At 53.3% G+C, this 14,071-nt stretch overlaps 5 protein-coding genes across 5 annotated transcripts; 3 read left to right on the plus strand and 2 right to left on the minus strand.

Moving 5' to 3' along the window:
• Positions 1-212: 212 nt before the first annotated feature.
• On the plus strand, positions 213-1,349 carry J4E83_005639 (uncharacterized protein; the record flags this gene model as incomplete). The annotated part of the gene is made up of 3 exons (XM_049332557.1): positions 213-456; positions 521-870; positions 921-1,349. The coding sequence occupies 3 exons, from the start codon at positions 213-215 to the stop codon at positions 1,347-1,349; spliced, it is 1,023 nt and encodes a 340-aa protein (XP_049188365.1).
• Positions 1,350-2,179: 830 nt separating this feature from the next.
• On the plus strand, positions 2,180-3,220 carry J4E83_005640 (uncharacterized protein; the record flags this gene model as incomplete). The annotated part of the gene is made up of 3 exons (XM_049332558.1): positions 2,180-2,582; positions 2,636-2,895; positions 2,951-3,220. 3 exons carry the CDS (start codon positions 2,180-2,182, stop codon positions 3,218-3,220), a joined length of 933 nt encoding a protein of 310 aa, XP_049188366.1.
• A 2,998-nt stretch (positions 3,221-6,218) lies between these two features.
• J4E83_005641 (uncharacterized protein) lies at positions 6,219-8,081 on the minus strand (the record flags this gene model as incomplete). Its single annotated transcript, XM_049332559.1, has 1 exon — positions 6,219-8,081. One exon carries the CDS (start codon positions 8,079-8,081, stop codon positions 6,219-6,221), a length of 1,863 nt encoding a protein of 620 aa, XP_049188367.1.
• Positions 8,082-8,588: 507 nt separating this feature from the next.
• J4E83_005642 (uncharacterized protein) lies at positions 8,589-9,662 on the plus strand (the record flags this gene model as incomplete). Its single annotated transcript, XM_049332560.1, has 2 exons — positions 8,589-8,744; positions 8,955-9,662. The coding sequence occupies 2 exons, from the start codon at positions 8,589-8,591 to the stop codon at positions 9,660-9,662; spliced, it is 864 nt and encodes a 287-aa protein (XP_049188368.1).
• Positions 9,663-10,195: 533 nt separating this feature from the next.
• Positions 10,196-14,046, minus strand: J4E83_005643 (uncharacterized protein; the record flags this gene model as incomplete). The annotated part of the gene is made up of 3 exons (XM_049332561.1): positions 10,196-10,365; positions 10,421-13,954; positions 14,004-14,046. The coding sequence occupies 3 exons, from the start codon at positions 14,044-14,046 to the stop codon at positions 10,196-10,198; spliced, it is 3,747 nt and encodes a 1,248-aa protein (XP_049188369.1).
• Positions 14,047-14,071: the final 25 nt, after the last annotated feature.

Consider the following 14,071-nt stretch of genomic DNA (forward strand, 5'->3'; position numbering starts at 1 on the left):
TGTGTAACGTGGTAGCCATCCACATGCATTGTAGTGAATATAATGCACTTCCTAGCCTTGCGACTCTTATCTTCCTTCCCATTTTCGCTCTCAGATCAGTGCGGATTGCGGGATCGAAGAGCAGGTCCCAAAGCACGCTCAGGATATCCCAAAAGTAAGCCAATGTCGCAAGCCTCGCCTACTGCAACCATCGATTGACCTTACTTGACGCCATGCCTACGGTCGCCATCACACCTGGTGCGACAGTGTTTGTAACAGGCGTCAACGGGCTCGTCGGAAGCCATGTCGTCGATCAGCTTCTGAAGCGAGAGTACAATGTTCGCGGTGCTGTGAGAGATGCCGAGAAACACAAATACATGACCGAGTACTTCAACGATAAGTACAAGAAGGCGAGATTTGAGTTGGTCGAGGTGCCGGATATGACAGTCGAAGGGTGCTACGACGATGTCGTTGATGGTACGTCGAACCTTATGTCATTAGTGATATCTTGACTTCTAATATTGGGGAACTTCATTCGCAGATATTGAAGGCTTCATCCATGTCGCTTCTCCGATCGGAGGCATCTCCGACGTCAATGAAGCGATCTCCATTACCGTGAAGGCGGGTCTAAACGGTCTCAAGGCTTGCGCGAAGGTACCCTCATGCAAAAGTTTCGTCTTCACCTCGTCGTCCCTTGCCGCAACGTTTCCTCATCCAAATGTGGAATTCTCAATCGATGAGAACACATACAATGATGAAGCATTGAAGATTCTGGAGAAAGAGCCTGGCAAACCAGGGCTGTTTGTCTACGCCGCCATGAAGACTGAGACCGAGAAGGCGATGATGAAATGGATGGAAGATAATCAGCCCGGCTTCGTGTTCAACCGCGTTGTGAGCAGAAAATTCAGTGCTTTGGAAAGGTCATCGTTAACCCCAAATAGTTGCCAAACGCCAATTTTGGCCCCGTCGTGATCCCCGAGCATCAAAGCTTCCCTTCAACCATCGGTTGGGCTCGTGCTGCATGGGAAGGCAAACAGCTCGACTTTTGGACAACTTCCGTTGGTCCGCAATGGTACGTCCATCCTGTCGACTGCGCGCTCGTACACATCTCCGCGCTGATCCACAGCGATGTCGAAAATGAACGTCTCTTTGCCTTTGCAGAACCGTGGAGCTACAACCAGATGTTGAATATATGGCGTACACTGTATCCCGAAAGGGAGTTTCTGGATAACATTGAGGGCATGGGCGTTGACAAAATGAGTTTGCCAAATACCAGGGCCGAGGAAATCATGAGCTGGCTGAAGGGACCGGGCTCGAGATGGGATAGTCTTGAGAAAGGCTTGCGAGAGATGACTGAAAACTGGGTTTGAACATTCCTTGTTGTTCAAGTCGCTGGGTATGCGACTGTCGTCAGCTGTGTAGTTGTTCAGCAGGCTTACCATGTTGGCAATGAAGTCATGTTAATCCACGTTCCTCGAACATGTCCTGATAGTATCGCCCTTCGTCGTCCAGTGGGTAGAATCCTTCTCGTTTTCGAGTCAAACACGCCCGTACCATGAGATTCTTTGCGCAACAGAGGATGGAAGATTTCGAAGCGCGGCCGCGGCAATCCAATCCTGTACGTCAAGCCACTACAAGCCACGATCGCTCAGGGCGCAGGAAAATTAGACCCTTGTCCCCCGCAGAAGTAACCCACGATACGCGGGGAGGAAAGTTGGGGTTGGCGAAAGCAGGTTGCCAAGTCGTGGGGTTATTCGTGGGAAAATGTAACCAAGACGAGGCGTTCACTTGGCGACGCATCTCATAGTCTGGGGATACATCGGTTAAATCTGCGCCAAGTTTGCTACACCACCGTTCTCGCGTCGTCATTCACGGAAACAACCTGGATGCCAGTTCTTCCGCTGGCTTGGAGGCGGTGATGCCGGGGTAGCTTTATGGAAGCTATGACCCTGTGCAGCTACACGAGCATATGGAAAACGGTCGCGCCAGGGTTGTAAGTGGAATCGCGTGAGAAGAATGCGCGTGATGAGGCTTCTGGACAAATGGAGAGCTCGGCGAGACGGTGTTGTGGGAGATATAAAACCTAGGGCAGCTGCAAGCAATGCAAAGTACCTCTCTTGCATCTCGACAGTCTTCAATTGACCTAGAATCTCAGTCAAAAGAGCTCAAATACCCTCATACTTTACAGCCAGTCGTCGCGATGAAGCTCTCTACCTCCGTTATCCTCCCTCTCCTTCCTGCGCTCTCATCGGCAGCAGTGATCCGTCGTCAGAATGGCGATGGACCACAAGGAGGCGCAGACTCCACTCAGGGCGATCTCGGTGCACGACCTCTTCCACGATTCCCTTTCCCAGTTACCAAGTTCCCGGTACCGACTGAAACGGTTGTCCTCAACGAGACCATGTACATTCAGCCCGGCCAGGTCTTCGATGGGCAGATGAAGCGTTATGAGCGCGTGGAGGGCTCGTGCAACGAGCAGGCGGAAGGAACAGATGCCGATGCTGTTTTCAATCTTCTTCCTGGTGCCACAATTAGGAATGTGGTCATTGGAAAACACCAAAGCGAGGGCATCCACGCGCTAGGTGATGCATGGGTCGAGAATGGTAAGCTTCGCAACCGGAGGTGATCTGACCAGCATACTAATTTCTTGTCATAGTCTGGTGGGAGGACGTGTGCGAAGATGCCCTTACGTCCAAGGGCCTCAACACCCAACTTCGCGTGATCGGAGGCGGTGCTCGATCCGCAACCGACAAGATCTTCCAGGACAACTCGCTAGGCGGAAAGTTCAACATCACTGGATTCTACGCCGAGACTTTCGGCACCTTCTACCAGTCGTGCGGCAACTGCTTGAACCAGGCGAAGCGCAATGTCACCATCCAGAACGTCATTGCCGTCAATGGCACCAGGATGGGAATAGTAAGCCCCCCAAAGGTCTTCCTCTTTCATTGTCTTCTTATTAACACATGGGTAGATTTCACCCAACTACGGCGACGAGTACCGCATCAAGAACGCGCAGGTTGTAGACGTCGAGCGCTGGGTCGACAAGGAGATCGGAAACAACGTTCAGACCGTCCCATACACTGTTGGAACGGGACCAGATGAGAAGTACGCGCTGTACAACTTGACACGCGACCACCTTACCGACTTTGAGGGCGAGATCTTGAACCAGTATGTTCCGGAGAACCCGTACGAGTGGCTGGATGAGTTCTGGCCAGAGGGTACTGGTGCCGCGAGGAAGTAGAGCGTTACAGTAATGATCTAGTCGACATAATCAATAATGAGAGCATTTATCGCGAAAACATTTGTCGATCAGGACTCGCGTGCGCGCGTATCGGTTGCTGTGCATCCCAGCTTTGTGTGTGGCCTACCGGTACAAGACGGGTAGGTGACGCTTTCGGCGGTGCTACTGTCATTGCAGAAAGGTTGCCCCAATAGGCGCGATTGAGAGATGTTGTGGCTGACGATAGATATGATACGAGTGGAGACGCGCGCATGCGCGCGAGCAGGTGTTTCTTGCCCAAAAATCAGGCTTAAAGCGAACAAGGGCCTCAGAAGCACGGACCTCCCGACATCCGTCCCGCTCAGCTCGCGTCCTTCTCCATACTGCCACAACGCCGCGAGAATGGAGGCATACAACAAGGTTGAAATTAGCATGGCCATAAGAATCGACCAGGATGTTCCGCCAACGCATACCTATCAGGTGCTGCAGGTGCGGAGCGGCTGACCGCTACCCTACAACTTCCCGCTTACCTAGTAGCATTCTCAGCCCAAGGCATAGTACGCCTCCAGGCAGTTCGATAGGTATAAACTACTGCTAATTCTTCGATCTTTGATCATTGCGACAAAGCTTTGGAGCGAAACTTTCCATCACTCTACTTTTGAGCTCCGTTACTGACGCTATAACCCTTCACGACCGCACAGCCTCTGGCTAATCATCGCCTAGTCCTCGTCCTTGTCGACAGGTGCTTGTCGCATCATCCCCAACCGATACTGTGTTTTCTCCGAGTCTAACTCAATAGCCCTTGGGTCGGCGAAGCCTCCTAGTCTTCGCCACCACTCGTAATCTCACAGGAGCCCTATTCCACTCAGTATCAGACTACTTCACGTTATCTCACCCCTTGTCCGTGTCGTGTAAACAGGCATGTTTACGATGAACGGGGAGGTAACCTTACCAGCAGTGGAATCTGCTGCTGTTCGCGTTTCGTTTCGCCTTACGAAGTCGAGTATAACGTCAACCCCGTCATTCATGCTCCATACGTGCGTCCGGGCATACCACCAAGCGAGCCCACCACAGACACAGACTCTACGAGAGTACCCGAGCCCATATCAATCTACTCGGCGCCCGATCAATTGTCTGTAGCAGGCCTGGAAGAGCCAGCGACTGGGACACGGCTGAATCAAGCCTCGGAAGCCTTTTCCAACATTCAGCCACAAGTCAACCCCACAAATTACAGCCTTGTTTCCTCTCCTGCTACAATTTCGGACTTATCGGACGTTTCTAAAGTACCTTTCCGAGACTCAACCATCAGCAGCGAAAGTACCCTTATTACAGGGAACTGGTCGTCGTCCTCGAACGGCAGTTTTACGGATAGCGACTTGGGTGACTCAATATACCCTACGGACAACATCGATACCATTGTTGATCATACTCCCCAGGATTTCTCTTCGCGCTCTGTTACTCTTGAAAATGAAGAGGAAATTACCATCAAAAGAAGAAAGGATGTCACGGTCCAGCCACTCAACTGCAGCTTCTGCGACGACACCTTTCAGCACACACATGAACTAAAGTAAGCACAGAAAACCCGACTCTCATAAAAGCTGCACTGACCATCGCAATATTAGCACTCACATCCGCCGGAAACATGAAAAGCGATACCGCTGTACCCATCCCGGGTGCTTGAGCACCTTCGGTCTACGCGCAGATCTGGAGCGACACCGCCAAAGTCACGAGTCGCCAGAAACCCGGAGCTGCTTTCGATGCCTTGCACCTGACTGCAAGAAATCATACCCAAGGAAGGACAACATGCTCAAGCACTTTAGCAAAAAACATACATGATTAGTCGCGTTTTTTTCGGAGCCGTTACTCTCTTTGGAACTACCCTCATTCACGACTTGTAGCACGTTTTCGAAGGCGGGGGTCTCTTCTGCGGACATATAACAATCGCTAGTCTCCGTACAAATCTATATCTCTTATTCCCCATGTGTTGTCCCCATCTTCCGACACCCGTCCACCCTGCTACGGACGACCTCAATATCTCCAATTTGGTATGGGCTCATAGTTACCAACTCAATGTCTTGCACTCTACTGCACCCATATGAAGAGTCTCAATAGAGCTTTGTTACAAAGAAATCGCTTGCCTTCTGCTCAAGACGTGAGAATCGATGTTGTATCGTCTCATCGCGCTAACGAGTTTCAGCCCAAAGAAGAAATGCACCAAACACCACGATCATATTTCGCAAGCAACCTTTCAATTCTTATTCACGCAAAGAAAGACTGTATCCTTTTCATGATGCATTCCGTCCCCACAATCTCGCCGTCGCCGCCGCCCTAGCTTCCAAGTTCCTCCGCGGCCCAGCCCCCACCACGAAAATTCTCACCGCATCATCTCCACCACCTTCAACCATCGACCAGCATTATATTTGTTGCAATTCTCGTTTCCTCCATCAACCAATCAGATACCAACGGACAGATGGCCGAGTAAGCAGTCCCTCAATTCACCATCTCAGAAATTCGTTCCTAACATCAAACTCAGGCTGGTTATGGCGCCAGGTTAAGGTTTCTTAACGTTAAGTCTATATAATAGACGTCCTGGTCACGAAAGTGGCGTGGGTTCGAGTCCCACTCTGTTCAGCATTCGTCTGGCTATAGTCAGATACCCCAGGTATTCTTTTTTGGTGATTTTTTGGGGGTGAGGGGTGGGGTCACGTGACCGCACATGAGTACCCACCCACATAGATTCACGATCCTATCAGTAACTCTACAGTGCTTACGATACCGTCTAAGTATGCATAGCTATCTTGCAGAGACGGTGGGTTGTTAATAGAAAAAGGATTTGTTAGGGCAAGGCTGTAGGCGCTTCTTTTTTGTTGCCTTTTGGGTTGAATCGCATTCGTATTACGAAGAGAGTACTTGTCTAGTATCACACAAGATTAAGAACACTAGAGTAGTTGAAAAAAGTGCTATTTTGGACTTATTTCCATCACATAACATATCCTTCTCAACTACAAACACTCGACCCTCACATCTCCAACGTCCCGATCCGACTCCCCACATTCCCACTATCGCCCCAAACTCCATCGCCAACCCTCCTCCTCACCATAGCCAGCACATCCTGCCTGCCACCATCCTGCTCCAACTTTCGCCCCAGCGTCTTCAACACCTCAAACTTCGCCGTCGCAACGATATACGCCGCGTTCTCCGCATCGCCACGTCCACCAACGAGATTGGAAAAGGTGGTCGCAGGCTTCAGCAGTGAAGGGAGGACGCCACCGCTGATCGTGGGGTCTAAGATCAGATCAACACCAGATTTGGGGAAGGCGTTGAGACGGGCGTAGGTTGGGTCGTTTGCGGGGATGTTGGGGAGTGGCTCGGTCGACCAAGTCGAGGTGATAAGGGCACCAACGAGAGTCAGGGCCGCGAGTGCATTCTCTTTCATGGCGATGGTTTCCATGTGTGTGGTTATGTCGGCGAACATGTTTGGCTTTTTCATGTAGAAGAGGGCGGTGAGGAGGCGAGCGTATGCTGCTTCGGTCTGTGTGCGTTTGCTGTCTGAACCTATAGTTTCGGTTTGTGGGAACGTGATCTCTTCTTTTGGTGGACCGTGGAAGATGGTTGCGAGTGTCTTGAGCGCATCTTGATTCGTTCGCGTGATTGGCATGTCGGTAATGACACAGTCATCCCAGGCTGGTCCTGAAGCTTTTTGCGGTATAAGCGTTGATCGAGGCATCGAAGCGATGATGTTCAGGTCGCTTGCTTCACACTTGCGAATGTTGCGGTGTACATAATTCCGGATAGTGGGCATCTCGCTGCTTTTCTCAAAGTTCTCTGGGTAATGCGATGCGTAGTCGCTGATATACTGGGCTGTCCGACTGCTCAAGAAAGAGTGGTCAAGGCTGGGGTTGTTTGAGGTGTGGAAGTCGACGATGCCTTTGTGCACGCCTTCTTCTATAAGGAAATCTAGAGCAAGACTTGAGTCGTAGTGTGAGAGGTGGGGCTTCGCTTTGACCGTGGTGATCAATGTGCTGTAGAATTGGAGCAGGGTCATATGCATGAGCATATCATCTTCTGTGTCGACCATCTTTAGTGTAGCGTAGTGCAGCAAGCCTTGACCTTCCTTCAGTCCGACTTCTTTTTCAGCTTCCAGACCATACGAGGAAGTGACGGCATTCCAGTCCATAGCGGCGACGCGCGGTAGCCATGACAGTAGTCTAGCCTGTGAAATGGTCTTGTCACGTTTGTTCAGAAGTGGTTGAGGTGGCGATGTGAGGTCCTTGAGAGATGTGTAACGGTAGTACAGCGAACTGATATCCCTGTCGCTGAATAGGCGCCTCCACATGGGACCTGTACCATACGTATGTAGCGAAGACTTGCCGTCTATCGATACAGGCTCATTCTTCGACACCTCCAGTAACGAAGTAAGAAGCTCTTCGGCTTGTGTAGCGACTCCAGCATCTTGGGTGCATAACCACAGACGAACGATGGCCAATATGACTGCTGGCCGGTTCGCAAGTGCTTGAGCATCGGTGCTACTGGTGGTGGCCTTCTCTAACAGTGTCAGGATGAGACTGTGAAATGGAGTAGCTTTTAGATCCAGGCCGATTTCGAAGTCAATGTCCTTGATATCGTCAAATCGATATGGTTCCGCCAGCTTGATGATGAAGTGGGTGAGTGGCGTGGGGTCTTGTTGAAGCGTTGGTAGTAACGCCGCCATCTGCAGAAAGAGCGGCCTCGTCTCTTTCCATATATGGCTACGATATTCTGGAGTGTTGGTGGAGAGCTCGCATCGCTCAAGTAGATCTGTGTCGAGCGGAGTGGTAGGATCTTGGTCGACCTTCTGTAGATGCTCTGACAGCTCGCTGAGCGTAGCAGTCGATGCGGCCATTTTGGATATCTGGATGTAGTGTTTCTTAAAGAAGTTGGATTGTCGACGTTCTCGATGGTAGTCCTGGCTCGAGCGTGGCGGTTATAGTGTAAGAGAAGGTTCTAGGCCGCTCATGTGATTGCGCGTATGGGGCACGCGTTCCCTGTAGCCTGATGCGCGGTGATGGCGAGTGCTGACTGCTTAGACTGCGGCTGTATCTCAAGCTGGGTCGTTATGACTCGATATGCATCCGGTTCAGGACTGTAGATGACTTGGTATTCCTTCGAACGTTCCTATTGTCGTACACCTCAATACCGGGGTTTAGGGTAGAGGTGGCGGGGCTGCGGGTGCAAGTTCGCTATTGGGACCCCACCCTCGAGCTCAGCCTAGCAAGCCGGTCGCAACTGCACCGAAATAATTTCTGACTCCACAACTCTCCCAAACTCTCGCTCCAAGACGCCTGGTCGATCGTCCCGCGCAAAGTAACGACTATAGACGCAGCGACTCATAACATATAAGAAACTTGATATGCCGCCAGCAAGAGGAGGACGGGGTGGTGGCCGCGGAGGTTCGCGCGGAGGTGCCTTCAATCCCGCGCGAGGAACCGTGACGATTGCGGGAACGGAGCTCAACTGGGATCTTACTGGCCTCGACATTCAGAAGGGCCCTGCCGAGCGCTTTCCAGTGAGCATCTCCCTTTCTCCCTCGCATACCCATCAGCCGCATCGCGACTGCTCTGCGCATGTTTTCTACGGCATCGCGCATGTCTACTAGCACTGCGCATGTCTATATAATGTTGTCGCAACCACCATGCCTCGCCAATCGCAGTCGCAGCAGTCCACCAGCACGATACTGAAGAGCGCATCTTTGATTCACCCACTAAGCCACACACAGGAAGCACCACCTCCCCAAGCGCCTCCACCAACCGACGATGAGCTAGCCATGGTAAAGCACCACCTCGCAGTCCGCGACCGCATCCACGAAGGCCCCTTCTACACGATCCTCAACGACGGCATGAAGAACGGGCTAAAGCGCAAGGCCAACGAGCCCGCCCCCACCGAAGCCTCGCTCTTCGACCCCTTCACCGGCAACCAGACCTACTCCGCGAAATACCTAAAAGTGCGCCGGCGCCTCCCAAAGCTAGACGCGCGACCATACGGCAAGTTTCCACGAAACCATCACACGACCGTCAATATGGAACTAACACCCCACGCAGTCGTCGACCTCTTCCCCACCGAACTCCGCACAACCCTCACCGGCACAACCAGCACCACCTCCTCCAATACAAAAAAGCCCGCCCGCCGCACCCTCGCCGTAACAAAAGTAAGCAGCGTCTCCCAAATCGAGCGCCTGATAAAATCCGAACAAGAGCGCACCAACGAAGCGGAAGCGCGCGCCGAAGAAGACGACGACGACGCCGAAGCCGAAGACGACGAGATCGACGAGGAGAAACCTGATGCCGTTGATGAGGAGGATAATTGGAGCGCCGCCAGTACGGATTCAGAGGAGAGCGACGATGATTATAATGCGGAGCAGTATTTTGACAATGGCGAGGATGAGGATATTGATGATGCGGATCCGTATGAGAATACTTATGAATAAGGGGGGAGGGGAGGGGAGGGGAGGGGATATGCAAGAAGTGGAGGCATGAGATACGGCGTATGGATGGATGGCATATTGCGGGGAACCAGCAAGCGAGCATGACAGGCGTTCAGTCAAGTAGATACCCAAACTTCATTTTTACACAGCAAGCATTCATCTTGACACTGTTCCAACCAACTACATCTGTTACGATCACGTACTGATCACGAATTCGCCTTAGCTCGAAATTTCTCGTGGAGCACATGAGAGTATAACAGTTCGAGAGTGGCATGTACAAGTTTCTCATTCTGTTCGTTGTACGGTTGGATGCTATTTACGTTGGCTATCTAAGCCTGATACCATTGCATCTCATTTCCCTCCAATTCATCGCACATCCCCTTCGTTCGATCGTTCAATACATACAATCCGAACGCCAAACGAGACAACGAGGGTATGCGCAAACAAAATCGCTAGATCAAAACGCATGGGTCGAAACCATCAAAATGCTTCCATCCATCCTTCTCAAACCTCGTCAATCCAGATAATCGCATAGTTTAGCACGGCTGCAGATAGTTCGACGGCACAAGACCAGGTCGACCCGTGTTACCCACAGGTTCAGCCTCCCACCACCCATCATCCTGCAATCTAAGCACAGCCAAGATATCGCCCTTCTGGAAACCCAGTTCCTCTGGAATCTGCGCTGCATACGAGTACATTGCACGCGCTGTCGTGATCGTTAGCCGACGTCCTTCATCATCAACATCAAAGGGAAAACTTACAGTAGTTCAAAATAACCCTGCCCTGGCTATTATAATTCTTCGGCTCAGCCAAACTCTTACTCCTGGCCCTGGATTCCGCTCTGACGGATCCAGCGCCAGACCCGCCGCTGAAGCCGAACTCGCTTCCTGCGCTGCCGCCGCCCATGTAGGAGCTTTGCGGGCGGGCGGTACTAGCGGTGCCTGGACGAGCTGAACTGGCTGTCGTAGGCCGGGCGGAAGAAGCAGTACCGGGCCTACCACGTACGCTGCCTCCGTACTGGCTTCCGCCGTAAACACTGCCGTCGCCGCGCTCGCTGCCTGCAGTGGAGAGTGCGAGTGCCATGCCGCTGTGGGAACTGGGCGGTCGTTCTTGGGATTGGCGGAATTGTGGGTTGGGGCTTGCGGCTCGTGAGACGGGGGCAGCTCGTGAGGCTGGGCGCGATTGCGATTGCGCGTAGGCTGGTTGAGGGGGCTGTTGTGGGGGAAGGGGCGAGGCAGTTCGTGGGGTGGGGTTGACGCTGGGGGATGGGCCACGGTTCGAGGAGTACGAATTACGTCCTACAGGTGTACCGTATGCTTGTGCAGCGGCGGTAGCTGTCTGTGCTCTGGGCCTACCCCCAGCATTTGATGCCGCATACGGATTTGGCGATGCTGTCCGGCTGAATGAATTTGCGGGAGGGGCTTGTTGTTGAGGCCTTTGCTGCTGCTGCTGTTGTTGCTGCTGCTGTTGTAGCCTCGATGCCGGCCGTGGAGTTGGTTGTTGCGCAGGCTGCGGCCGTTGTGCAGGTTGAGCTACAGGTTGTTGACGCGGAGCAGGCTGTGCCTGGGGTTGCGCTCTTGGTGCAGGCTGCGATGCTGGTGGTTGCTGTCGTTGCGCAGGTTGGTATGTCGAAGGCGATGATGGCTGTGATTGCCCTCCAGATGAGCGGTATGAGTTCTGAGACGTATTGAGGGGGGTTGGTCGAGGACTGATAGCTCGAGGTGGTTGTGCCGGAGACGCGACCCGTGGGGGCTCTTGCTTTGTAGGGCTGCGGCTGGAGGATCGAGACGCCTGACTTCCGTTGAACATGCTCACTTTCTGATTGACATACATCTGAGTCGTCTTCTGCATAGCGCGCGAAGTATGCGCAGGCTTAGGAGCGCCCAGGTGAGACATGGGTGGTTGCTCGCGCGGCTGCTCACGGGGCTGCGGAGGCGGCTGCTCGCGTTTTGGCTGCTCGTATGTCGGTGGAGGCGTGCCTCGCTTTGCAGCGCTCAGGTCGACGTTAGAAAGGGGAGTAGGTGCACCACCTGCCAGCTTCGATCCGACCGCGGGCGTACCTGGAGCAGGCGTTGCGAGACCATGGTAACGATCAGCAGTCTGGCGAGAAGACGCCTGCTTGCGATCATCTGGCTGCTGACGGACAGACGTTTGCTTTGTGACACCTCTCAACTCCTCAAGAGCCTGCGCAATCGGATCAAGATCTTCTTGCGACTCTTCCTGCTCTTGTTGCTTCTTCTTGTCCGGCGAGGCCACGTCGAAAACATTGTTACCAACATTGAGCTGGAAGTTGGCGCGAGGATCAGCTGGTTCAGGGCTGGGCGAAGGAGCGCGACTCTGAATAGCATTGCGAGGAGCGGCTCTAGTAGCAAAGCTCTTCGTTGGGCTGGTATTCTCCTCCGTGTTTCTGCGAGCGGGAGGTGCCCATGTGTTCCGATTGCGATTGGCAGGAGTAAGAGCTGCTGGGGTCTCGACTTCGTGCTTGCTCTTTCTCCGTGCGAAGGGGCTGTTGAAGAAGCCCCTCTTCTTTGCCACAGAGCCCTCTTCAATCGGGCTGGGTTCAGGTAACTGCGACTGCGGCATTGGCTTGCCAGGAGAGGCTGAACCACTCGGAGGCTCAATGCTTGAGAAAGACGTGGGGTTGGAGTAATCGCTCTGTGAATCTCTACTGGCAGGTCGAGCGGGACTTGGGATCGAGCTGCGATCAGACGGCGCATCGATGCGGCAGAATTGTGTCATACCATCCGAAGGATAGTCGTTGTGCGGGACTTGACTCTGCTGGTATTGTTGCCGAGCTTGCTGCTGTGCCTGAACCAATCGAGGATCTGGCTGTACTGCGCGTGCTACTTGCGGGGATGGAGGGGCTTGTTGTGGCTCTGGTTGCCTTGGTGGCTCCACATGTTGTCGTAGGGGTTCAATGTGGTGTTGTTGTCTCAGAGGCTCGATGTGCTGCTGCTGCTGTCTTGGTGGGTCTGTATGCTGCCTCAAAGGCTGCACGTGCTGTTGTGGCTGTTCTGCACGTTGCCTCAGCGGTTCGACCTGCTGATGCTGGTAGTCCCCATTTGATCGGGATTGGGCACGCGACCGGGTCGATTGTGCATACTGTCGGGGAGATTCTGCCTGTTGGTGGGGAGACTCTCCACGTCTGCGGGGTTCATCCATGAGCGGAGGCGGTGGTTCCACTGGCTGTCTGAACGATTCCACAGATTGACGAGGCATATCTATAGACTGACGTTGTGGTGGACGGTCCAAGGACTGTCGCGGTAGTATATCGTCAGGAGCGATCGGGCGTGTTTCCTGTGGGAGACCTAGCTCTCGTACTAGTGGGTTGTTTGGATCGTGGTGCGAGGAGAAAGTAGATGGCGCTGGTGATGAAGCGCGGTAGGATGGGTTCAAGGTCCTAGCAAACTGGGCGACTGAGTAGTTCTCGTCCTCGTCAACTTGTGATGAGGTCTCGGCATCTCCTCTGCAAAAGTTGATGAACTTGGGAGGGTCGGGGATCTCCTGGCCAGTGCCGGACTCCTTGATGAAGCCGCTGATGTCCTTCTCTACGTCGCAGTCCTCGAGGGACAGGCGCATCTTCTCGCATCCGGCATCGTCGCTGACGCATACTGTGGAGGCAATGTTGGCAAAGTTCCAGAGACTGCTCTTTGTGTAGTCGATGCGCTCCTCTTCGAGATCCTGGAATTTGTCGCAGGCGGCTTTCCAGTCCCTGTTCCATCTGCCAGTGGTCTCCTCAAGCACCTTGACCGCGGCCTCGTATTCGCTGCTGGTCGTCGCCAGATTGATTTGTGTCTTCTCGAGCTTTGCCTTGTTCTTGCGCTCCTCGTGTCCCATGACCATGTGCGCCTGCGCTAGGAAACCCTTGATCTTGAGACAGTCCTGCTCGTATCGGTCGCGTGCCTTGTTGACAGTCGCCGTCTGCTGCATCTTCAGCTTGAGCAACTTCTCGATGCCGTTCTGCACAATCTTCCTGCGCTCCTTCATTCCACCAGCGAAAGCGGCCAGTGGCTCTTCTAGCTCTGTCTTCATCTGCTGTGCTATGCTCTGGTGCGCCTTGCCCATGGATTCGACCTCGGCTCGGATGACATCGCACGACAGTCGTAGGGTGCCGGTTTCGCATGATCCCAGGGGCTTGCGTGAGAGATTTAGGAGTTTCCGCGAGTATTCCTCTTCAATTGCGGAGCGGGCTGCGTAGAAGTTCTTGAGTTCGTCATTGGTGACCTTGGCCGCATGCATGCGGTCGAGCATGGGACCGACGCCGGCGTCATCTTTGCCCCAGAAATTGTTGGCAACTGCAAATGTCAGTATGGATGAGGTAAAGGGAGTAGTCAATTCTCATACACGATAGGGAGACCGAAGGCGGCTCCGTCGCTGCACCACCCATGGCGCGTGTGTTTACTGCTTCAGCG

Source organism: Alternaria metachromatica (assembly GCF_023757995.1).
Source record: "Alternaria metachromatica strain BMP 0045 chromosome Unknown scaffold_11, whole genome shotgun sequence".
NCBI classification, from domain to species: domain Eukaryota; kingdom Fungi; phylum Ascomycota; class Dothideomycetes; order Pleosporales; family Pleosporaceae; genus Alternaria; species Alternaria metachromatica.